At 38.3% G+C, this 27233-nt stretch overlaps 1 protein-coding gene across 20 annotated transcripts in view; it reads left to right on the forward strand.

Annotated features, from left to right (window-relative positions):
* The window catches only part of PARD3 (par-3 family cell polarity regulator), a 575331-nt gene that overhangs the window by 209758 nt on the left and 338340 nt on the right, over nt 1-27233 (forward strand). For all 20 annotated transcript variants that reach the window (XM_075997631.1, XM_075997634.1, XM_075997636.1 and 17 more), the window contains exon 3: nt 18354-18534. In XM_075997631.1, the coding sequence (XP_075853746.1) occupies nt 18354-18534 (181 nt within the window). The remainder of the gene's footprint in view (nt 1-18353; nt 18535-27233) is intronic.

Genomic DNA, 27233 nt, shown 5'->3' on the forward strand with positions numbered 1-27233 from the left:
GAAAATTTGATACTAGGCACTCTGACTTGCCAATTTCAGGGTTTTTTTTTCCTTTCATAATATTATCTTTTTACAAGGGGGACAGTAATAATCAAACTTATATTTTAATCACATTATGTAGAAGTATAATTCAGCCTTACCCATTTTTGAGTGAAAAGTATATAAAGATTTTATGATCTTGCGCAATATTCTATTTTGTTCACATTTGTTACACTTAGAATGAGGTGTCATAGTTGGTGAAGTGCCTTTTCCTGTATCATTTGCCACTTGTCTAAGTGTACTTCGCTGTCTGACGGCATTAAATCAGGTCAATTTTTAGGTGGCAGCAACTTATAAATAATGTTCTTTTTCCAAAGAAAAAGCAACAGCTTATTAATGGTTTGTTTACACGAAGCTTGTTTTTATTTTTAGTCAGTCTTGATGTTAATTGTCTAATCAGAGATGTGTTTTGCAGTAAACACTAATTTGGCCAGTTTTTGAGTTTCTGTTTTGCTTTCTTTCAGGCTAGTATAACGATATAAAAACTGTTGTTAAGTGTCTCAGCCGCAGTTTCCCTTTTAATTTGCTGTCACGCCTCTTTACTGTGGTCCATGGGGACTCTTACATACGAGAGTGATTGTGTCGTCTGAGTGGTTTCCAGCTTTTGGGTCATTAAGACATTTCCAGCACTTTTTATGGTTTCAGAGATAAAATTGTTAACAAGTATGAGCCCCAAAGCGGTCAAGGTCTGGGTTGGCCTTCAAGTTTGTAAACACACAACGTTTCCTTGGCTTTGGTCGGTATTTCCTCGTTGTTCTCTTCTAGTTCTGTCCTTGCTTTCTTCATCATTGTCTCTCTTGTCCCTCATCAGAATTTTTTTTTTTTTTTTTTTTTGCTTTTCTGTTCTCTATTTTCTTTGCACAGAAAATAGCTCAATTCTCTGTCAAAAACGATATTCAGGTCTTGAAGTAAAAGAAAAAATCACTACCTTAGAAGAGTTCCTTACATTTTCATTTTTGACTTTGCCCTATTCAGGTTTTTCCCTCCAGCCCTAATCATTCTTTTGCTCAGTTACCCACCTAGAAGCCTCAGCCCTTTTTCTTTTAGTCCTTTTGGTCGTGAATACAGTTATGTGTTAAATCCATTATGTCTTGTCCAGTGTATTGACTGTGTCGACTTGTGTCGAGGAGAGCAGGGTGGTGAGCTGTGGCCACCGTCCCCTTCGAGGGGAACGGAAGGAATCACTGCAAAGGCTCAACCAAGAACAGTGTGATCTGAAACCAGGGTTCCACAGTGGTGGTTGGTAGTCTGGTGTGGCCAGTGTCTTCTAAAAGATCGTGAGAGGTTTTCAGGACCTTCTACAAGGAAACATTTTTCTAATAGTATGTTTAGAAAAGTGAGTGATTTTCCTTGATGTGACTATTCTTGATCAGCCTGTTGGCTCTGAGTTGGGCCTTGCGCTGGGCAGTGTTCAGGCAGTGATTATGCACCTGGGCAGTCCTGACACTTAGAAGTGTTGATCACATATGTATGGAGTGGATATGCCAATAGTACTCTTAATATTTGAAAGACTAAGTAAGATTACATATAAAAGACCTAAGAACAGGAAGAAAAAGGTGCTGTTGCCATTAATTTCACTGTGATTACTATTGTTGCTGCTATCATTGTAATCACATTTTTTAATATTCAGGAATTTTGTGTTATGATTCTCTTCTAATCTATGTAGAGGAATTGAAGACTGCTTATTTTTGTAGGTTTTGGCTTTCAGTGTTCATGCAGTCACGTACCACACGGTGACATTTTGGTTGATGATGTACTGCATGTACAATGATGGTCCTATAAGATTATATATTTACTGTACCATTTTTTATGTTTAGATAATTTTGAATACACAAGTACTTAGCATTTTGTGCCAGTTGCCTGCATTATTCAGTGTAGTAACATGCTGTTCAGGTTTGTAGCCTAGAAGTAGGCTGTACCATATAGCCTAGGTGTGTGGTGGGCTGTACCATCTAGGATTGTGTGAATATGCCCTATGATGTTTGCATAACAACAAAATCACCTGATAACACATTTCTCAGACTGTATCCCCACTGATAAGTGATGCTCGACTGTATAGTAAAATAGGAAGATGGGGCAGAAAAACTGGAAGACATACTATAGTGTATACATAAAGAGAATTAGAAGATATTTAGAAGAAATTTGCACTCTACTAAATGTCAGATTTAGTTTTATGAGAGAGCTGTCCTGACTAATGTGTAACTTTGTGATGTCAGAATAATGTGATAGAATTTAAAAGAAATGCTCATTGATATTTAAGTGAATGTTAGAAAATGTGGTGTTTATTCTTTATAATTAATCTTAGAGCAGGGATCTGTGAATCTGCTGAAAGTATATCCAGAATTGAATACCTCTGTGCACTTTTCCTTGGAGAAAGTTCATTCATAGGTTTATTAAACTATCAAGGTGGTCTATAAGTAGTGGTTTGCACAGTTCCTGGCATGTAGTGGGCACGTGGTATGGCTAAAAGAATAAATTCAGATGAAATAGGTGATGAGCCACAGCCTTATAAGCTGGTGCAAAGTTGTATCATTAGAAATGAGGACGGGTGGCCAAAGGGGGGAGGATGACTTGAGTTCAAAATCAGCCTGAGTCAAGACCGAGACTCGCATCTCTACTAAAAATAGAAAAATTAGGCAAGGGGGGATTTACCTCTGTAGTCCTGGCTACTTGAGAGGCTGAAGCAGGAGTTGCTTGAGCCTAGGTGTTTGAGGTTGCTGTGAGCTATGATGACACCACTGTACTCTATCCAGGGCAGACAGAGCAAGACCCTGTCTCCAAATAAAAGAAATGAGAGTTTCGATACTAAGGAAAGGTGGGAACCATAGGCAGAGAGGGCAGAGATTGCAAGGATATGAGCTGGCATTTTGCTTTGCATGTATCTACTGTTTCCTGAGATTTTGCGCTTAGTGGGTGTAGACCCGCTTTTTGCTTCAGAGATGAAGATCTGGATCTTTCCTTAGAATGTTGGAAAGTAGGACTGTGACATGGGTAATTGGCATCTTTCCTTGGATGTATGTGCTTGGCCCAGTTACCTTTTCCTGTTCTTGCAGGTGGTAAAAGGAGCTTGATTTCCTGGGTCAAAGCAAAGGGGTGAGGTTAGAGTATGATGTCCACTTTATATTAACTTGCCTACACTTTTCACAGGGATTGCAAAGTAGACATGATAAGTGATATTAATTCATCATGTCTTTATTTGGAGCACTTCTGGGTCAGGAGCAGGGCGGGGATACTAAGATTAATGAAATACTCTTTCATGAGAAAATCAAGAACAGTTTACAGAATTCTTATCTGTTAAGATAAACATATTGCAAGGATGAATTCATGTGCTTAGTGTTGAATAAATATTTGTCTATTCTTCGTATGTCAGTGAACTAAAATTGTTTATTTGTATTCTTTTAATATTTATCCACTATCATTGAAAATACATTTGATCCTTGAGTGACATGGATTGGAACTGTGTGAGTCCACTTATACGTGGATCTTTTTCAATAAATATGCTTGAAAATTTTTTGGAGATTTGTGACAATTTTTAAAAACTGATGAACTGCATAACCTAGAAGTACTGAAAAAAATCAAGAAAAAGTTATGACTGCATAAAATATATGTAGATGCTAGTCTATTTTATCATTTACTACCATAAAATATATACAAAAACTTATACTTGCAAATAGACCATAGGTGGTAGTATTTGCAGCTGAGAGAAATGTAAATAAACACAAAGATGCAGTATTAAATCATAACTGTAAAATTTACTGTAGTACATTTACTACTGTAGTAATTTTGTAGCTACCTCCTGTTTCTGTTGTGGTGAGCTCAAGTATTTCAAGTATCTGCTCAAAATATCTCATGACCATAATCATCTCCCTTGTGAGCAGTTCTTCTCTCTAGTAAATTCCACATCATGGTAAAAAATCATCACTTTTGGTTCTCCTGTATTTTTCATCATGTTTAGTGTAACACCATAACCCTTGAATGATACCATGGTACCTGTATGAAATGGCACTAGTGATGCTGGAGTGCTTTCGCTCTGTAGAAAAGCAGAGAAAAGTCATGATGTTACAAAAAAAAGTTGAATTGCTTGATAGTACCATAGATTGAGGTCTGCAGCTGTGGTTGCCCACCATTTCAAGATAAATGAATCCGGCTTAAAGACCATCATAAAAAAGAGAGGAAAATGAAGCCATTGCTGCAAGTATGCCAGCAGGCACAAAAGCCTTGCACTTTTTGTGAAATACCTTTTTATCTCATATTGAAAATGCAGCTTTTATGTGGGTGCAAGATTGCTAAGGGAAAAGCATACCTATGGATTCTAATGTGATTGGAGAAAAAAATGAAGTCATATAAAACATGAAAACAAAAGGAAGGTGAAGGATCTAACATTGGAAAATTTAATGCCAGCAAAGGATGGTTTGATAATTTTTAGAGATTTGGGTTAAAAAATGTCCAGACAATAGAAGCAGCAGCTTTTGCTGACCAAGTTCCCAGGTGCCAGTAAGAAAGGCATTGAAGAGAAAGGGTATCTGCCTGAACAGGTTTTTAATGCAGACAAAAGTGCCCTATTCTGGAAGAAAATGCCACAAAGGACATTTATTAGTAAGGAAGAGAAACAAGCACAGGATTCAAGGTAGGGATAGGCTAACTCTGCTGTTTTGTGCATATGCAGTCAGATTTATGATCAATACTGCTGGGGTTACTCCCAGGCTTTGAAGGCAAGAGACAAACACTGACTGCCAGTTGTTTGGTTCTACAAAAAGAAGGGCTGTATAATGAGAACACTTTTTCTGGGTTGATTCCATGGATCCTTTATCCCTGAAGTCAGGAAGTACCTGGCCCGTAAGAGGCTGCCTTTTTAAGGTTCTTGTGATGTTGGGCAATGCCCTCAGCCACCCAGAACTCTATGACTTAAGCACTGAAGGTGTTGAAGTATCTACTTGCTCCCAGACACAGTGTTTCTAATTAAACTTCTTGATCCAGGGGTCATAAAGACCCTTAAGGCTCATTACACATGATACTCTATGGGAAGGGTTGTCAACGCCATGGAAAAGAGCCCTGATAGCACATCATGAGTCTGGAAGGAATACGCCATTTTTGAAGATGCCATAGTTGTTACAGAAAAAGACATGAAAGTCATCAAGCCCAAAATAATAAATTTCTGCTGGAGAAAACTGTCCAGATGTTGTGCATGACTTCACAAGATTTGCAACAGAGCCAATTAAGAAAATCATGAAAGAGGTCATGGATGTGGCATAAAGGTGGGGGAAGGGGTGGTGAAGGATTTCAAGATAAGGATCTTGGAGACATTCAAGACACCACACCAGAGAAATTAACAGAAGGTTACTCGATGGAGATGAGTGCTTCAGAACCAGGGCCAGATGACGAGGAAGATGATGTGGAAGAAGCAATGCCAGAGGACAAAACGGACATTAGATGACCTGGAAGAGGGTTCCACTTACTTAGGACTATTTTTCACTTCGTTTATGACAATGGACCCTTCTATGATGCAGGCACTGAAACTAAATAAAATAGTGGAAGAAGGATTGGTACTGTGTAGAAACATTTTTAGAGAAATGAAAAAGCAAAAAATGTCAGAGATTATGGTGTATTTCCATAAAGTTACACCAAGTTTTGCAAATCCTTCACCTCTTCTGCCTCTGCCACCTGGAGACAGCAAGACCAACCCTTCCTCTTCCTCCTTCTCAATCTATTCAACATGAAGACAATGAGGATGAAGACCTTTGTGGTGATCTATTTCCCTTTAATTAATAGTGAATATATTTTCTCTGCCTTATGATTTTCTTAATAACATTTTTCTCTATTTTTATCATAAGAGAATACAATATATAACACATATAACATTCCAAATATGTTCATTGACTTATGTTATTGGTCAGGCCCTCGTTAAACAGGAGGCTATGAGTAGTTGTGCTTTGTGGGAGTCAAAAGTTACACGTGGACTTCTGACTCTGTGGGGTATTGGCATTCCTAAACCCCCCATTGTTCAAGGGACAACTGTATTTTAGCCCTGGTGTGAAATAATTTTGGGTTCTACCTGTCGAAAATATGTATTGATGTAACCTTCTCTCGAGAAAGTGCTAATGTACCTGCTTGCGGCGTTTAAGTACAACTGATCACTCTATTCTGTTATACTTGTCTTTTCCCACTTTCTGGGAAAACCTGTTTCCTTGAATTTACTTATACTTTTTGGTCAGCTCTTCTCAAATGCCTTTGAAAGTGGGATGGGAGGAAGGGAAGGGAATCCTGCAGTCTCAGCTTTATCCAGGGTTTGGTCCTGATTTCCATGCATTCTCCTTGTTCAGATTGGGGTCCTTATTTAAACCCATAGCTTCAGTTATACCTTCGTGAGGACATCACTCAATTATATAGATTTAGCCTCGACATAGCCTTTGCACCATAGACTCCCATCTCCAGTTGTCTCCCAGGAATTAGATTCTGAGCATGTCATAGTTTTACCTCAAACTGAAAGCATCATCTTCTGTCCCAAACTTGATTGTCCTTGTTCTCTGCCCAGTCACCCAAGCCGCAAACCTAGACATCTAAAATTCATTCCCGTCCTTTATAATGGCCCCCGTCCTCCATATACCAAATCTTTTAAGTCAATCCCCATTCTGCATTTTAATAATTACACATTTTAATTGTCTTTTCACTTCACTGCCTTTCCATTAGTCTAGGCCCTTGTGACTTCTTCATTATCGGACTGACAAGCTGTGACTGTTTTCCCTGCTAGTCCTTCCTCCATATCCTTGAAACCTTGCGCAGAATAGATGCAAACTATGTCGCAGTGCGTTCAAGGAGGTTTTGAAGATAAAGTTCATAGGACTTAGCTTGTTACCTAGTACCTTTTCATCTACCTGTGTTTATAACCTTAATCTCTTGGAACTTGCTCCCACCATAATAATAGCATTTATTAAGAACTTGCTATTTGCAGGAACAATTCTGAGCAATTTGTCTTAATTAAATTAACATATACATCAACCCTATGGGTATCGAGCCCAGAGAATTGAAGAAACTGCCCAGAGTCACACAGCTGGTAGGTAAGTCACCTCTTTGAAGTCGTCCCCTCTAGGAGCGACCTTCTGGTAATGATTAGCAACCTCTTTGTAATGAATGAGGTGAGTGGAGTGCACTGCAGAACTGTTTTAGGTTACCTGTGGGGATGTTTTCTGGGAGAAGCAGATGAAAGGCAAGTGGAGGCTTTGGCTTTTCTCTGAATATATTTTCTCGAAAATTCAAAATTTCCAAACTCTTTGTGCTTGGCTAAATCCATTAGAGGGCACTGGTATTTACTTTCCAAAAGTTTTGCATTAAATTGCAGTATTAAAGCGATTCATGGATTGAACTTGTAAGTTATTTCTTTTACCTGTCAAATATGGAGCATAAACAATCTACACACAATTAGTATTTATTCTGTGTTCTCGTTTCCAAAAAACATTGCTAAACAGGGTATACTAATGAAGAATTGATAAAAGAATTTTATTTTGCTTTTTGAATAAACCTGCCAGCTGATTAAAATGAGCCTAATTTAATCAGCATTGTATTGCATACTGGAGATAATTTAGGCTAATGCCAAGGACACTGTTCTCTCTCCTTTTGTAGAAGGTATTGAAATAATGAGAGTAGCAAAAAAGGAGTCAAAAAATGTTTGAAGTTTTCCATCTCTGCCCCTGGGCGGATATTTAAAAATCACGCTCTTCCTTTTTGCATGCAAATGAAACTGAAAGTCATTTTGTACTGTAACATTAGCGTTACATTTTACAAAACAAATTTATTGAACTTTGATCTCTTGCTAATATTGGCTTGCAGTTGTCAGAATGAAGACAGACTTTCCATAATGTATCATGTTAAACTGAACTTACATTCAGAATGTTGAGTGAACAGAAGTAGTGGGTTTGATGCACCTTAATTTGAAAATAGATCAGTGTTAAGCAGCAAGTCTCAGTTCTACCTTTTTCTTCTTTGCTTAGGTCACACTTTTTTTAATCCTTTTTTCCTCCTAGTCTTAATAGAATCATCTGAATTCCTTTCCTCTTTTAAAACAGTTAAACTGCTCTCATTTTTTTGATGGTGCTTTTAGATGGAAGCTAAGTTATCACTGAAGGTCTTGTTCAAAAGGTGAAGTCAGCAGTTAAAGGGATTGCTAACTCCCAAGTGAGTCCCCTGTACAAATGGCAGGTTGCCTTGGAAACAAGGCTAGATCTTTGAGTTGGAAATATTATCTTGTCTTTAAATGCCAGGGATGATGATTTGCTCAGCCCTGTTGCATGAGCTGTAGGACTAACTTTGCGCAGAGATGTTTTCTGTGACTTTGTGCAAAGTGTTTAACTTTGCAGAACTTCCTGCTTCCGATTGATTGACTGGAGCTGCAGCCAAGTTTTCTTTTCTAGTACTTTTAATCTTAAACATAATGGGCAAAATATAGAACTAAGGAAGTGATCCTTCCTACTTCTATATTAGAATGGAAAGTGTTCCACTGCTGATTGACTAAAAATACATAGTTCACCAGATTTGACTAGCGAGAAATTTTAGTGATGAGTCATTTTTTTTTGTTCTCAACAATGGGATCAGGAATGGGTTGATTAAGCACAGTTGTGAATGTGAGTGAGTGTTGCTTGATGAGAGGCATAGGCTGATTTCAGCTGTGTTCCCGAAGACACTTGATACAAACTCGAGCTCAGAGCTTCACTGTACAAACTGGGAGGGGAGTGCGATTGTGGCTTAAATGGGACCCCTGCTTTCCTTGCATCTAAACATTTGTATCTTTCTGGTTGCATGGTGGAAGGAGGATTTGAGAAGGAGGATTTGAGGGTGGCCTGTGGGCATCGAGACAAGGTTTCCAGGTCCATGGAACAGTCCCTGGCTTCTAATATACCCAGATAGCACAAAAAGTAAGGGCCTTCCTGAGTGAGGCGCTCAGCTGTTTGGTGGACACAGCAAATGGAGGCACAAACTCAGGTGAGCCAGAGAGCAGGGAGTGATCCTGCCTGGTGGGAACTGCAGTGCTGGGTCTCTGAGCTGAGCAACTCACATTCCAGCTGCCTGTCCCCCAGCACTGTGGGTCAGGGGCTGGGAGAGGAGAGGGTGTTGACCTAGACCTGGAAGTGAATGAGGCAGTGGCCCCTGTAGTGTAGGAAGAAGGTGGAAAGTATCATTTCACTCACACTTGCTGACTCAAGTTGAAGTAACATCATGACTGGTGCTGTGGGTTTTGGTAGTGTCTTTTAAATGATTTTTTAGAGTAAGGCGTTGAGAGCCTGTGTGTGTGTGTGTGTGTGTGTGTGTGTGTGTGTGCGCGCGCGCGCGCGTGGGTGTGTTTAGTTGGCTTATCACATTATGCCATTTCTATTTCTTTCCTGATGTTGGACTTTTGATTAGTAAATTTTTAAACTTAAATCCCCAGCCCTGAGACTACAGCATTAATCGAAGGAGTTACTCTTGAGGGATTCTCTGACCTGTTGTTCGTTGATGCAGCTGTTTCTGAATACATGGAACACATATTGTCAAGCTAAATCGTCCACAGATTAAAATACCATATTGTTGAATCCTATTTCCACATGTTACTCTTAGATAAATATATGGTGGAAGGTTGGCAGAGGAGCAAGGTGAGTAGGGTACCCATGGAGGAGGAGTAGCTCGGGTATCTCACACTGTGGAGCTGGAGGTTGAGGCAGATTTGAAGTCGAGTCTCGTGGTACAGTTCGGGGAAAGGACTTCCAACACTTTGCCATTCTTAGCTTTTGGTAGGAAAAGTAGCATTTATTTATTTACTTTTGAGACAGGGTCTTGCTCTGTTGCCCAGGCTAGAGTGTAGTGGTGTCTTCATAGCTCACTGCAACTTCAAATTCCCGAGCTGAAGTGATCTTCCTGCCTCAGCCTCCTCAGTAGCTGCGACTACAGGTGTACATCACCACACCTGGCTTTTCTTTTTTTTTTTGTAGGGATGGGGTCTCTCTATGTTGCCCAGGCTGGTCATGAACTCCTGGTCTGAAGCAATCATCTTGCCTTGGCCTTCCAAGATGCTGGGATTATAAGCAGGAAGCCACCATGCTGGCCCCTGGGACTGTTTTAGAAAGAATTAGATGAAATGTACTTAATTCTTAAAATGCTGACGAATCACAGGATTAATTTTTAACATTTAAAGTTTTTCTATAGTGAGTTTTTATTGGTATAGCTAATATTACTGTTATTACCGAACATCCTTGGCCCAGATAGATCCTTTCACTATCGTTTTGCCCATTTGTCCAGTAAAACACCAGCTCTGTCTAAATGAGTTTTTAATGAACCATGGCAGCAAGTAAGGTTCAGAGGATGATCAAAGATTTGGTATCATCTCTATGTCATTAAAGTAGATTCAGTCATCAGAAAGCTTCCAGATTGATTTTTAGTTCCTTTTTTTGTGTATCTACATAATAATCAGTTGTTACATCATTACATTTGCTTCTGAGTTTCATACTGCCCATTTCCCAGTCTTGCCACGGCGTCTTGGAGGGGGAGCTGCATGTGTTCATGATAAAATCACAACTGGTACCACCTCCTCCAATTTGGAGTCAACCTATCTGTGTGTGATGAGCCAATTTCAGTATTATTTTGCTCTGTCTGACTGTGCTGTGCTGCTTTTTATTAATACTTACGCCTTAGGTGTAACCTCATGGATGGGTACAAATCGAACAGCCGTGCTTATGACGGGGAGGGGCATGAGAGGGGCTTACATTATATCTGACAAGTGGGTCAGCTAGCTTATGGCTCTCCGGATTTGCATATTTTCATTGTGGTTTGTGGTTGACATACTCAAGGCTATTAGTCGAACATAACTCTTAAATTGGGAATCTAATTAGTGTGAAGGCTCAGTGGGTGATAGAGTGTGTCACCCTGAGGGATAGTGGAATGAAATCTCAGCTCTGAAATATAAGCATCCAGGCTGGAGAGGGGTAGTATCCTAGGTGAATATCTTTCACTGTAATTCCCAGATGGAGCAGAATATCTCTATTAGGCATCTGTGACCAAGAAATATTATCTCTTTTTAAAGGATGCTGTTTGCTCTTGGTTGACAGGTGACCTTTGACAGGTAGGATCTTATGGTGGTGGTGGCGGCCTCCTGAGCCATTCACGTAGTAATGGGTATGCCCTGCCTTCTCTTACATGGTGCATTGTTTGAAATGGTGCCATTCAAGACTCATCTCATTAGGTTCCTTTCTTTTATGTTGGGTAACACACTATGCTAATCTACATAAGCGCATCAGGGTCTGGTTAGTTTTCCTTTATGTAAGTACCACAGGTTATCAAGTGTGCTTTATGGGAGAAAAGTGTAAATGAAATTTATTTAAATATAAGTGATGGATAAAGGGGGATTCAGAAGCCCAAGTACTTGCTCTAACTTAACTTTTTTTTTTTTTTTTTTTTTCCGGTACATCCCTAAGTGAAAGGACAGAAAAATTTAAAAGTTTTGATATGTGTGGTCCTAATGATTAATAATTCATAGATTAACTTAACAGAAGGCAACACGATTTTTGGAATAGTGATAGTTTAGAATTATATGTTATATGAAGCAGTCTCTCTTAAAACTTAAAATACCTGTATATCCAACTACTTGATTTTTGTTGTTAATTTTTAGAAATGTATTGCAATAGGCTATAGCTTTCCTAGTTCTGAGTTTTCTGTTATTGTCATTCTTTATAGGCAGACTTGCCCATGAAATCTCCCTGCTGCCGTTCAGAGATACACTTTGTTTTGTTTCTTGTTGACTTTGTTTCGATTTTGTAGGCCAAATGGTTCAGTAGAATCTGGTATATTCATGTGAGGACACTCATGTTTCTTAGATGAAAAGGGGATTGTGGAGACATCTTCAAGTGTATTCTCATTTTTAGTATTTTTCCACATTCTTTAGACTTTCTTCAGGGTCAAAAATGTGATGCCTTTTAAATAATTGTCTTTATTTCATTGCCAAACAATTTCATATATTAATACTGAGCACCTAAAGGACATTCACGAGATCTACAGTAATCCACCCTTCTGGATATATTCAGCCTGTAAGAAAGCAGGAGAAAGGGGAGACATTCCTTAGGGGATGAAAGCAGGAGAAGAAAGCAGGAGAAAGGGAGACATTCCTTAGGGGATGTGGCAAAAATACGGCATCTCACATGTGTGGAGTGTCAGCCTCGAGGTCTTCCAGAGCTCACTTAGTTACTTAAAGTCAGTGGTTTGCAATCTTTTTGACACCAGGGACTGGTTTCATGGAAGACAGTTTTTCCACAGACTGTGTGTATGGGGGGTGTCACTTCCTCAGTTCCATCTCAGACCATTGGGCCCTGGACTTTCATGGGGAGCGTGACCTGGATCCCTGGCATGTGTAGTTTACAGTAGGGTTTGGGCTCCCATGAGGATCTGCTGCTGCTGCTGATCTCATGGGGGACGGGCTCGGGTGGTGATGGGAGTGTTGGGAGTGATGGGGAGCAGCTGTGGGCGCAGGTGGGGCTTTGATCATGCACTGTCCCCGCCTCCTGCTGTGCAGCCGGTTCCTGGTTGGGGACCACAGACTTAAGTCACCTATCATTTTCCTGGGTGAAGGCAGAATCTGCGGATTCCTCTGATTCTTTTAAGATCTCCGGCTAAGACAGAGTGATGATGTCACCAGCATGGAATTGTTTGTGACTATCTTGGTTACCCCCAATTGTGTTAACTTGATAAGGTGGATTATTACTTTTGGTAATCAAGAATAAACAGAATCCTCTCCAAAGCCTTGCAGATGACCATGATCTGTACCTTCCTAGTGGGCTGTGCTGTTGACACGTTCGATGTTCCATAAGCAGGATGTGCTGTTCATGTGTTAGACATTCCAGGGGCAGGAGGGTTTGGAGAAAATAGTCTTTGGAGTCAGATTTGCTTTCCAATCTCAGATTCATTCTGTACTTTAAACTTACTTAAAATCTGCTCAGATTAATCTCTATGTGCCTTCATTTTCTTTTCTGTAAGGTGAAATAGTAAACACGTCTCCGTTTTTCTGTGCAGTGTGAAATGGAGGGCGTGGAACATCTGTGAAAGATACTCATTGTGGTGTTATATGTCGAACAAAGCATTTTAAGCAAGGCTTCTTTCCCTTTCTATTTTTTTTTCCTTTTTTTTATTGGTTTGTAGAACCATGACAAAATATATATTTATCAACCACCACAATATAATTTAATAAAAGCTAATAATAGTAAATGTGTGCTTATTGTTTTGTGAATGTTGATACACCTTCTGTTTGTCACAAGTCTAGGAGAGGAGGCGTTGCTGTTGCATTTGTTTCCTATTGCTGCCGTAGCAAATTAGCACAAACTGGTGGCTTAAAATAACCACAGGTTTATTAACTTCTGGTTCTGTTTGGTAGGAGTCTGATATGGATCTCACTAGGGTAAAATCAAAGTGTTAGCAGAGCTGTGCTCCTTTCAGGTGGCTCTAGGGAAGATCTCTGTCCTTGCCTTCCAAATGCTGCTCACATTTTTGGGCTCATGGCTCCTCCTCCTTCATCTTCCAAATGAGCAATGTAGCATCTCTCTGATGTCACATCTCCCTCTAGCCACACCCAGGTAAGGTTCTCCCTTTTCTCAAATGATTAGAGGGGGCTACCTGGATAATCCAGGATAACTTCTCCATTTTAAGGTTCTTAACCTGAGTGTCATCTGCAAAGTCCTTTTTTTCCATGGGAGGTAATATTGACTGATTCCAGGGGTTTGGGCGTGGCCAACTTGAGGGAGACCATGATTCTACCTGCCACACCCATCATCCTGTTTTGCAGATGGGCAATGGATGGCTTAGATATGTTTGAGAGGTCAGTGGATTTACCAACAGCCATCCAAAAAATAAGTTCAACACTCATTTTGAATGTAGCTTTCTCTGATTCCAAATTCTCTTCTCTTAGCGACTGCAGCATGCGGTTGTGGGCTTTGAAGGGGCCTCCCTAGATCCAAGTGGTCTGTAAGCATTTATGTGTGATGTTTATGTAACAGATTTTCTGTTGGAGTATTCTGATGTTGTGGAGAATTCAAATGACTTGTCCTGAACTAGGTGGGAAACGTGTGGCAATGTTTATTTATACCTAGCTTATTGCAGGTGTTTCCCAAATTTGGCCTGTCTTTTTTTCATGGAGACATGATAGATGGCTGGAACAGAAAAGAGATTGAGTAATAATTATTGAACGTAAAAATGAACTTTTAAAAACAATTCACTTCATGGACAACAGTGAAGTTTCCATCTGTTAAAATATGGATTTGAGTCACGTTTCACAAATTTAAAAGCAGACATTTCTTTTACTTTTTGAAGGGCATGATAGAGATTTTTAATGTGGTGTTTTTGTGAAGGTCTTACTTTTTTTTTTTTTTGCTGTGTTTTTATATGTATTCTTATAGAATAGATTTTCTAAAATTATATATCCTTCCCAATTTAACACAAAATTACTTCATATCTGCACCTGGCACTTAAATTTTGGTTTAAAAGAAATCTGTAGAATTGTATGTTATTGGCATATTGCAAATCACCAACTGTGATTCTGCCACTGAAATCCAAACAGCATTTGTTCATCACACCGTCCAGATTTCTTAATACTTGTGTTTTCTAAAAATGCTAGAGATAATTATTGAAGCTAATATACGTGTATAAGCTCTTCCATCATGTATGGCATTTAACGACTCTATTTTTTTTGTAATTTTTAATCTCAATTTTCAGTTTGTGGAAAGGGCTTGATTCTTGAGAGAGCACAGCATTGTGAAAAGTTAATAACAAAACGTGAATTTCATTTGCTTCCAATTAAACACCAAAATGTCAAAACTTAATTTCATCAAAATGCATATTAAGCCACACACCTTGTGAAAAATATGATGATATTAAAACTCAAGTGTAGAAGTCCAAAATCCTGATGATGAGCTTGGTAATTTTGTTAGTTTACCTTGTTTTATTTCTCGAATTAAAAATTAAAAATTGGGTGTGTTACTAGAAAGATGGGCAATCTAGTGCAGGGTCATTGAACTATGGATGGTCCACAGGCCAAATTTAGCCCACTACCTCCTTATGTAAGTAAAGTTTTATTTAAACATAGCCACATTCATTTTTGTATTGTCTATGGCTGCTTTTTTGCTACAATGGGTGAGTTGAATAGTTGTGAAAGAGATGATATGGAGCACAGCTCCAAAAGTATTTATAGTCTGGGCCTTTTCAGAATAAGTTTGCTGATCCCTGATGTAATGGGGTGTCTCTGCTACTAATACAAGGAGACAATAACCAGTTAATAATAGATACCAAGCTAATTTTATTTCTGTATATGGAAAATTTGGTTTATGCATACAAATCCTTTTGCATTTTTATAACTATTAAGGGTTTCTTTTCCCACTTACGTTGCTTATTATAAGGTTGAATGGCCCAACTATGCATCCTACTTTGATTTCTTCTTACCACTTAACCTCCTTCCAGCTTATTTAATCAGCTAATTATATATCATACCTCAGCAGGGTTCTGAGATTACTGTTTGTCTACATGTCTCTGTGACCTTACAGTGGTTTTCTTTATTGTTTCATGAGTGGATTGATGATGTGTAAATGTTTATGGAAATATAATAGCGTTTACTCAAAATGACAAAAGATTACAAAATGGGGATTGTAATTATAAGTGCTATTCGTGTTCTATGGTTTCTTATTATTGTCCTTTTCATGATAGGAGTATTGGCATTGAAAAAGCTTAGATTGGAGGTAGTAGAAGGAGGGGACTTCAGCTTGATTATAGCCATGGTTCTTTCCTTAAATGCTGAGCTTGCTAGGTTTGGGAATGTAGGGTGATAATCCAAGGTGAGAGCCATTATCGTTCCTTAGAAATTTAATACTCTGGGATTCTTAAGAAGTATGTTAGTGCTTTAAGAACTGCTTTAGTTATAAGAAGAAATAGAATGAATTTGTATTTTTATAGTATTTATAATGCTGTTATAACATTTAAAAATTCTTAATAATTTTATACTTCAGAAAAGTTAGAATCATAGAGTATTTCCATATACCCTTCATCTATTATTCCTAGTGCTGTCATCCTACATAATTATAGAACAATTATCAGAAGTCGGAAACTCACCTTGAATCAGTCCTGTCAACTAATCTTCATAGCTCATTTGACTTCTTTACTAATGTCCTTTTTCTGGCCCTGGATCCTGTCGAGGACTTCACCTTGCATGTAGTTCTAATTTTTCCTTGGGCTCCTCCAATTGACACAATTTCATTATCTTTTACTTTCATGATCTTGACACTTCTTAAGAGTAGTATTTTCTAAAACGTCCCTCAATTTGGCTGTGTCTTGATGTTTCCGCATGATTAGATGGAAGTTGTTTCTGGCAGGAACACCAAGAAGTAACATTATATCTTCCTCAGTGCATTGTATCACATGGCCGGAGGTGTTGCTGCGTCTCATTACTGGTGACATTGACCTTGGTACGGTGGTGTCTGCCAGTTTTCTCCACTGCGAAGATACTGTTTTCCCACTTCTAGTTAAAACGTATCTTATGGGAATACATTTTGTGATATGCAGATATACCATTTCTCATCCTATTTCACCCACTAATTTTAGTATCTGTTGGTAGATATTACCTGCGACAGTTATTACTGTGGAGGTTGCCAAGTATGATTCTGTTTCCATCATTCCTTCTCTATATATTATTTGGAAAGCCACAGTGGGGAACAGCTGTCCATTCTCCACCGTTTATTCATTTATTTATGTCATTATGGACTCATGGATATTGAGTTTGGTCTTTGGATTATGATCCGATGCTGGCATTATTTATTGTTTACAAGTTGTTTTGGCTTTGGGCATTGGGCACACCTTCAGGTTGACACCTATTTCCCTTTGCTGTGCTGCCAAAATTTTGGGGTACTTTACTTTTTGACATCACACAGCTTTCCAGGCTCATGAGATGTTTTCTCTTACCCCAGACCTGAAATCAACCATTTTTCGTAGGAGCCCTGGTTCATTTGCTGGAGAAGGATCCTAGTTCATTTGCTTTAGTAATGTCCTTTTTCTGGCCTTGGATCCTGTCAAGGACTTCACATTGCATGTAGTTCTCATTTAAGATCTGGGTGCTAGATGTGCTCTTTGGCACTGGGATGTCTTGGCTTTAGAGCCTCTCAATGGATAGAGCTAGGAACTCTATATTTGTATGCTCACACACACATTATGTTTGTCTATACCTATCTGTGAACGTACCTGCCTAGCTACTTAAAAAATTCACGAGTTCATCTTGATAACTCTGATTTCAATGTCATACCACAGAGTTTTATTCTAGCTTTTCCTTTGTAACTTCTGTTTGTGAGATCATTGGCTTTTATCATCCAAAATATTATTACTCTTTTTGTTCATTCCTTGTCGTGTGTGTTGCAGAATGAAAATTGCTAAATCATACACTTGTGAGAAACAAATTTACTAACTAGAATGTAATATTTGCACCACAGTTCTTTTGCCTTTAGCTTTACATTAAATGGTAAAAATAGAATTTTCCTAAGTTTCTTAGGCTGGTTCTTTTCTCCCCTGCCCCATTTTGTGTGGTCATGTTATTCATTCAGAACCAAGTTAGGTTTATTTGTTTCTGTGCCATTTTCGATGTTCCTACTGTCCCCATTCCCCTCCATTCACCTTGCCATCCTGGTTGATTTTAGTCATTTATTTCTGTTTTAGGTAATCGAGTCATTGTTATGCTTCTAGGAGTCAGAGCTGTACAGCAAAATAGACTCAGAAAAGTGTCATTGCCTCATTATTACATTGTATATTCCTAGTCCCTCTGTCTTTCAACCCTATTCCTGTTTATTCCCTGTTAAGTAACCCATTTCATAAGTTTCTCTTTTATGGTTCATATATATCCTATGCACAAATGAGCTGATACATGTATAGTTTTTAATACTCTCTTCTTCCTATATGAAGAGTAGCTTGTACTATGTGTATATGTATACATATGTATACACACACTCTTTTGCATTTTTCCTTTCTACTTAACAATATATATCCTACATTAAAAAAAAATTTAAATTCACCTGTGCCGTAGCATGTTGTGATAGCAGGTAGTTTTTATTATTTTCTATCCATAGAATTTTGAATATGAAATATACAACTTAGATATGTGAAAGCAAAGCATCAAAATTCAGGGAAACACTTTCTTTGAAGTTTTACTTCCTAAAGCTTAACATTCCAGGGTCATGCATACTAGTGTTTTTCCACTAAAGATTTATGTCAAAATAGTATAAATTTGGCATAGTAATTTAAATGCTTTTACTTATAAATGCAAATTTGCCTTTCATTTCTAGCTGGTAGCAGTGTTCGATGAGCAAGATCCACATCATGGGGGTGATGGCACCAGTGCCAGCTCCACAGGTACCCAGAGCCCAGAGATATTCGGTAGTGAACTTGGCACCAACAATGTTTCCGCCTTTCAGCCTTATCAAGCAACGAGTGAAATTGAGGTCACACCTTCAGTCCTTCGTGCAAGTAAGTAAAAAGCTCTTTCTTCTCTGCACATTTCATCTTAATTTACAAGGATACCAACTTTTATTATCCATCCATGCTCCTGCAAATGGAATTCATTATCTGTTTTTATCAAATATTGATGAAGTTTAGAACCTGGGCAAATGTCTTTTGCAAGGAAAGTAGGCAATTCTTCACATTTTAATAGATACGGCTTACTTTACTTTTAGTATACTTTTAATTGCTCGGTCACAGCAAATAAGAGCAATAGTTCAGGTTAATTTATCTGGATTTTTCTTTCTGTTTATCTGAATGTTGGAAAAAATAGAAATAATCAGAGGGCTTTGCATGGGAACAAAACATAGCATCGTTAACTGACAGTCAACTCGGTTGCAACCATTATTTCTATTATTTGAACTTTATCTGAAAGTTACCTTGTGGGATCTGGAAGAGCTGCTATTACAGTATCACCTCAAGAAAAGGGGATATAGGACACAGTGACTCTTTATTAGCAATCTGACGACACAGGGTATTTCTCTTCTGGGGTACTTGCTTGAAGAATTCCGTTAGCCATTCCTGGAAGGCTTACTCAGAAAAAGTAAGGTACTTTTGCTAGAGAAATAGTATTTAGTGTTTGTAATTATATAATTTTATAATGGAGGTGTTGTTATGAGTATGAAGGTCCATTTCAAGAAATTTAAAAGTTCGTAGGTTATTTTTAGGAATATCTATTTGGAAACATCAGTTTTTTAGGTGGAAAATTTGGTCTTGTGTGGGTTTACTGATAGTCTTCAGTTCATCTGCAGATATAGATGGATAAATAATATATGTTTATATAACATATATGTTTATATAACATAAAATTAGCATATAAAATATAAGTAATGGTTAGAATGCATAGTTTATTCTTCTAAAATGCATCCATATTCTCATTTTTTTTGCATTGGTAGCAATCTATGGCATTTTCACAATTTGCTTCTATATGTTCAAAACCATTTCTGCTCTGAATGTATATATAAAGAGAACAAGTGAAGAATATTTAAAAATTAACACATCTGGTTGTTCATCAGCGCCTACAGGAAAAGTGTTCCATATAGATGTGTAGAGAATTTAGAAGGAATAGTGCAAGATGGGATGTGTAAGTAATGCCCTAGGGCAGTGGTCTCCAACTTTATTGGCACCCAGGACCTATTTCATGGAAGACAGTTTTTCCAAATGGAGTGAGAGTGGAGCAGGGTTGAGCCCAGGCAGTGATGTGAGTGATGGGGAGTGGCTGTAAATACAGATTTTTTTTTTTTCTCTCCCTCACCTACTGTTTACCTCCTGCTGTGCGGCTCCCCTCATTCAAGTTTCACGCAGGACAGTTTTTCCATGGATGGGGCAGGGCAGGAGGTGTGGACCCCTGTGGCCTGGTCCCTAACAGGCCACAGAGTGGTACCAGTCTGCAGCCTTGTGGGAGAGGACTGCAGCCTTTGGGGAGAAGACCACAGCCCTAGAAGATTCTATTTAGGCAAAGACCAGTGCTAACAACTTCCTACAATTGCCCTCTATTATCTGGACAAGATGAGACCCAGATACAATGAAAAATGTTTCCTGGGAACCTTGGAGTACAACGACTGCTATAAGTTGTTTGAGTTGAACATTTCTTTACATGTAGGATATTTAGGTTTGGTTGTATATATATACAAGCAAATGTATTTTAAATTAATTTTGTGGAAGTAACATTAGTCCATGGCTATATTAATACCATTTTAAAAGTCTGATATTTGATTTACTTTGGACTGTGTTTTTCAAGATTTGGGGCAGGTACAGTGCGTGGTGTACAAGGTGCTGTGTGGTGGCATATAGTTACCCTAGTTTCTTTTATTATATACTAGCTCATTAAACCCACAATTTAATGGATATCTGCTTGGAATGAGCCTATGTAAAACATAGATTGCCCAAATTTGAGAAAATTTTAACTAATCGTGTAAGTATTTAGGTACTTACAGTTTGGAAAATAGTGTCTTTTTGTGAGTACACCTTTATGTACTTAAATACAAAACTCTGGTTGTGTTACTGTTGTGGTTTTGTATTTGTGTGTCTCCTAAAGCAAGAAGCACCTATAATTTATTGCACCATAAGAAATTTTGGAGGAAAGGTAAATCCTGTGTGGACTTTAGAAGAATTGGAATGGCATACTGTCCATCCCTTTTTATCTTTTGTCTTCCCTGGACTCAGCAAAATCTCTAACATACACAACCACCCACATTTGGCTGGCCCTTATGTGTTAAAATTTAAATGCTGTTTTAAACCCAAAATATCTCTTTTATCTTGTTTTTATTGAGAAAAAGAAGTTACATTTGAAGCATATGTGTTGTCTTGCAACCACCAGTGGGAGAATATGCAAATCTTGTTTTCTTGCTTTGATTTTTATACACTGAGGTTGTTTAGATTTTAAGGCCTTGGCAGGCGGTGGGTAAGTACATGTTGTGCATCTACTATATACAACATTTGTGACTATGTAAAAATTGCCATCACACATGAGCCATCTAGCTATTAAAACGCCATTTCATGCTGTATTAATGACATTCATTCACACATGGAATGTAAGTCTGTGCTGGCCGGCATCGTGCCCTTGTTGTCAAAGAGCTACGGTTCCTAGTCTTCATTATTTACAGATCAGGAATAAAGAAGCCAACAATATGTAGAAATTTGCTCCATTGAGGAATAATTCTAATTTGGGGCATGATTAATAAAGACTTTCAGATAAGCTCCTCATTTTTGCCTTGAAGAAAGAATGATAACTTCCTCTGTTTTCCAGTGCATGAATTCACTTACACCCTTTGTTCTGAAAAGAATTTGATGGAAGGTGAGAAAAATAGGGTATAATTCTTTTTTTCAGTTGAAACATGGGTATTCAATTTAGTTATTAAGATAAAGCCCGGATGGGTTTAATCAACAGAATTCTCACCTTGAGGTCTTTTTGTGTTTTCTTACATGCTGCCATTTAGTTGGCCTTGAGCTTTTTTGTTAGTACGTACAGAGAACTCTGATTAGTTGAATCAGTGGTTCTCAAACAGGAGTGGTTTTCCCCCAAGGGACATTTGACAATGTCTGTAGATATTTTTGGTTATCACGACTGGTAGATGTGTGTGTGGGAGATTGCTCCTAGCATCTCATAGAGGCCACCTATAGGGTTAAACATCCCACAAGCACAAGACAGTCCACCACATTCAACAACTCACCAGCCCAGGTTTCAAGTAGAGCCAAGGTTAGAAACCCTAAACTGAATGAATCATTGTTTTTACAGTCACACTAGCAGTTACCTGAAACTTGAGAGAGATTTTCCTGAGTCCAGTATATTGAACAATGTTCTGCATACCACCCTTAAACTAAAGGAACAAGGTTGTGGTTACTAGCTAATTACGATATGGTTTGTAGTAGGTAACTGATGGACAATAATGAAGAAAAGGTGGACTCTGAGTAGTATTACACAAAATATTAGTACAATTGTTGGAACAAAAATACAAACTTTTTTAAATAAAAAAACTTTCAAAGAAATGACAAACCACACAGTGAAAGACTATTTATGTAAAAGCTTCTTATGTTAAAGAATAACATCACATAACCATAAGACATAAATACCTGTGGGAAAAAGAATAGGATAGAGGAAGCAGAGTGGACTTAAACTACCTAGTTTCATAGGACTTTTGTAGGACGTATACTATACTACTGGACTTATACTACCTAGTTTCATATATTTGACATCGGAACCTTACTATGTTTTCCATAATTATAAAACAATCCAATTTTAATTTTTAAAATAAATGTTTTAAATGAATGTTACTATCCATAATAAAATGTTAACAGGTAATGATTCTTAAATGAATATGAAATACCTAAATATAAATATATATCTAGTTGGTGGCCTTAACATACCAGGGGTAACTATTTTAAGTAACTTTACAGCACAGTAATTTGTCCAACTGAGGTTAGATGTATCCTAAGGAAAAAAGCAAACAAGAACCCTGCAACTGTTGGTTGGTGTTGTTAATCTTGGATTCTTAGGTGGGTGTTATGGGGTGAAGGAAATGAGGAATTGCAGTGTTTCAATTCTGTCATTCCCGTTGTCATTGAGGAGCCAGGATTCTTAGCATAGACTTAAAGGGACACAAATGAATGTTAGTGGAGAATATATGAAAATTTTATAGTCTTTAATTTTTATTTCTTTAAAAAAAGAACGTGGATGGAATAGTCCTGTATGTGTTCACTGAAACTGCCTAGAATCAGTGACCAACCCATTAACTCACATTTCTCACATCCAAACTGTGCTCTGGAAATAACATCTCCCATTAAAAGAGAATAGAGCTCCTTAGAGAAATACATGAATTCAGGTCTGGACAGGAAATGAATGAGATGACCTTGGATTATCATGTCATATTAGCAAACCCCAGGACACTATGAGAGGTTACTAGTTGGTGTTGGCGGGCCTGGGAGCTGACATGATGTGCCCGTTGGCCAACAGTGGGACAACTGGAACATCAAGGATAGTAACAGCAATAAACATGTGCATGGATAATAAGTAAATAAGCCCTTGAGTGAGGTAAAGGATGCAAGTGAACCAATTATTGGAAAACTGTTGATGTAAGAAAAGAATGAGTCATCTATTCTGCATTTTCTATATGAGTGGTATCACTGGATAACCAAATAGTAGATGAAAGTTACTTTTTAATAAGTATCCCAGGTAATAAATGAAGATTAATAATAATAGAATATTACTATTTTGCAACTCCTGATGAAATAATGGACTTAGGTATTGATCATTGCTGTGGTCTTAGTATGTCCCCCTCCCCACCCCAAATTTTGTGTGCTGGAAATATAACCCCCCCAGTGCAGCAATGTGAAGAAGTGTGGCCTGATGGAAGGTGGTTAGGTCATAAAGGCTCTCGTGACAAAAGGGATGTGAGGGAGCCCCACTCTTCCTTTCCACTCTTCTGCCATGTGAGGACATCATGTTCATCCTCTCCTTCCCTTCTGCCTTCCTCTGTGTGAGGACGCGGTCAGAAGGCCCTCAGCAGGTACCAACATCTTGATCTCGAACATCCCAGCCTCCAGAACTACCAGAGCATAAATTCCCCTTGTTTGTAAATTACTCAGTCTCGTGTATTCTGTTACAGCAGCACAAAATGAACTAAGACAGTTATCAGCCACTGCTAACATAAAATAAAAGTGACAAAGGAGAGACACCCAGGCACTGTGTGCCTCCTGATGGAGGAGCACGACACCTCCTACAAGGTAGCCTCGACAAAAGAAATTAACCATGAGTCTGATCAAACACCTAGATCCTACTGCCAATTCACAGGAAATACAGAGCACTACGAAGTGTGTTAACACCACAGGGGACGCAGCGTGACGCAGCCAGCCAGTCAAGACGGTGGGAAACTGTATAAGACAAATGGCCCACGTTCTTCCGTAAGTCAGTCGTGGGGTGGAAAGGAGATGGAGAGGGAATGTAGAGATTAGCAGAGACTTTTGAGATACATAAAATCCATCCATAATGTGTGGATCTTATTTAAATCCTGATTTAAATGAAGCTAAAAACAATGACATTTATGTGCTGATGAGTAGAACACTAATTGGGTATTCAATATTAAGAAATTATTTAGGTGTGATGTTATTGAAATTATGTTTTAACGAGCCTTTATCTTTTAATAATTCATACTGAACTATTTAGTGTTAAAATGATGTATCTGGAACTAGCTTCAAAGTATTACAGGCTGGGGAAGTGAGGAATGGGTTACATATGGATTCAGTATACTGTCTACGTTCAAAGTTATCTTCAATAAAGGTGTTTTGTTTTTTTTTTTTTGTATTTCTAGGAAACACACTTAAGGAACTTCTTTAATTCTTTAATTTCTCTCCTTGAACTCCCCCCACTTCCATATAGCTCAGAATTTTAACCTAGTTATCTTTTAGGCTTGACTATTTTTCATTGTTCATTTTTTCATACTTCTCTGCAACAAAGAAACTCTATTAAAAATGTAATTCTTTTAATTTTTCTGTAAAATTTAAATATACTACCGTGACGACTATCATGGTTAAAATATAATTGATCCAGATAGTGCAAATATACAAATACGTAACAAATTTTGCTTTTTTTCATGTGAAAATAAATGAAGACCATCCGAATGGAGAACAAGCAAAGGCTGTTTATTCAGACTTTCTATGGTGGGATGGGGGTGGGGTGGGGGGGGCAGACACCATCGCTTGCATTTGGCAGAGGCTCCCAGACAGGCAGAGGAGTGGGAAAGCATGTTAGAATGGGAAAAATGGGAGGGCTCTTTTTTTTTCACCCAGAATTTGATAAGTGGAGTGGGACTATATTCTACTTTATGCTTTCAATCTGAGCTTCCTATTCAGATACTGCTTTCTAGGACAGAGCATAGAGTGTTTATGGTTCAGAAAGAGTGCAGGCAAGAGAATCGCGTCATGAACACTGGATAAGGTTTGTCATCTCAGCCTCAGTTCCATCATCTGAGTACCTACCTGAGGATTGTTGTGAATGGCAATGAGATAATGTTTAAAGGTGTACTACAGTGACACGATAAGCACTAGATTAGCAGAAGGTTTTGGAATGATCATGATAATGATGTCCCTTGAGTGCAGACCCGCTTCTTATGGGTGTTCAAAGGATTGAGATGTTTTCGAGCCCAAGTAACTCGTCTTCTTGAATAGGACATTGCTGGCCCCTTACGTAGATGAAGTGGAGTACTAGCATACGGTGTCAAATTGGAGCCACTTCTGAGATATATGTTTAACTATCTCTATTTGAAATATTAATAAATCAGGTTTAGAGAGAGTGTTCAGGGACGTACAGTTCATATGCATATCATTGAGTCCAAATCTAGTCATTTTTTTTCACATTTTTTTTCTATTTATAATTCTCAAGGAATTTTTATAGAATTCAGACATTTGGAGGTAGCCTGCCTTTAGAATCATGGCAGGATTCTTTTTCATTCCCAGAATTTAGGTTTTTCAATGTCTCATGGAAGGTGCAGACTGAAGAATTAGGTTTCCTTTGGAAATAGCATATGCTCCAGTGATGGTATTAATAAAATTTCTGCAAATAGTACTGCTCTAAAAATTTTGGGGAACAAAATGTGATTCATTACATTTCCTTTTTATTATCTTTTAAGATTTTTTTTTTAATCACTTTTAACCTTTTCTAAGTTAGGTTAATTTTGTTAACTTTTTATCCATTGCATGGAAATTTGTTTTCTAAAATGTTATTTACCTAATTTAGATTTTACTAACTTCCTAACTTTTAGAACTTAAAGAAATACCCATATTGTTATGTAGAGGGATTGTGTCATAAGTTTGCATTCCTTTCCCTTCTTGATGTCTTTCTTCAGTTTTTTCTTGCCCAATGATATACAGATTGAGTCTGTCTTTCTAGAAAGTCCAACATCTTTGGTTTAGAGAGCTATCCTCTTAACATTAACTCTTACTAGAATACTATTTTCTGGATCTGATTTAAACACATATTGAGAATAGAAATAATATTCCTATTGTATTTCCTTTTAACTTGTGAAGTGGAGCATGGCATACAAATGGTATTCTCAGTATTTCAAATAATTACCTTCTTACTGTGCTAGTTCTATTCAGCATATAAAACCCATCCAGTTTTGTTGTAGATGCAATCTGATTATTACATGTTGACAAGGTCATATATCTATTAATTGGATTGGAGATGGGATACAAAATTGCTGTAATTATTGTAATTTTCTAGCTAATTGCAGGGTTGGTGGTGAATATTTTACTTCTGTAAAATGAAAAACAGTATTCCATCAGAAGTTGTTTTATGGGGTTTCAGACATTTTGTTTTATATCTTTGGTGCTTTTTGCCCATAAAGTATCTCTCTTTGTATTTTCTTTTCTTTTTTTTATATTGATCTGCCTTCAGTGTCACAGTGCTCATTGGCAGGCATCAGCAGAATGAGGCAGAGAGCTGAGTAGTACTCTCATTTACCTCTTTGTTCTGGTTGCCACATTACCTCTATTGTTTGTTTACAACTTGGAGTATTCTTTCAGGCCAATAACAAAGGTTAGATGGGTTAGATCCAATTGGAAGAGGAGTCTTCTGCTCTCTTGTCACCTGTGCCTCACTCAGAAATACTCTCTGAAATGAGCATTAAAAAAAATTCAATTCATTTCTGTGCGTCACAGAACGGAGTAGCCAACGGCCTGGAGAGAACATGCCCAAGTTTTATTGTGACTACTGTGACATGTACCTCACCCATGATTCTCCATCTGTGAGAAAGACACACTGTAATGGTAGGAAACACAAGGAAAATGTGAAAGACTACTATCAGAAATGGATGGAAGAGCAGGCTCAGAGCCTGATTGACAAAACAACAGCTCCATTTCAACAAGGAAAAATACCTCCTACTCCATTCTCTGCTCCTCGTCCTGCAGGGGCGATGATTCCACCTCCCCCCAGTCTTCCGGGTCCTCCTCACCCTGGTATGATGCCAGCACCTTATATGGGGGGCCCTCCTCCTCCAGGAATGATGCCAGTGAGACCTGCTCCTCAAATGAGGCCACCCATGGGAGGCCACATGCCAATGATGCCTAGGCCCCCAATGATGAGACCTCCCGCCCATTCCATGATGGTGCCCACTGGGCCTGGAATGACTCGACCAGACAGATAAGGATAGAGGGGAGGTCTCCTTATGTCAGTT

Source organism: Microcebus murinus, chromosome 25, assembly GCF_040939455.1.
Source record: "Microcebus murinus isolate Inina chromosome 25, M.murinus_Inina_mat1.0, whole genome shotgun sequence".
Lineage (NCBI taxonomy): Eukaryota > Metazoa > Chordata > Mammalia > Primates > Cheirogaleidae > Microcebus > Microcebus murinus.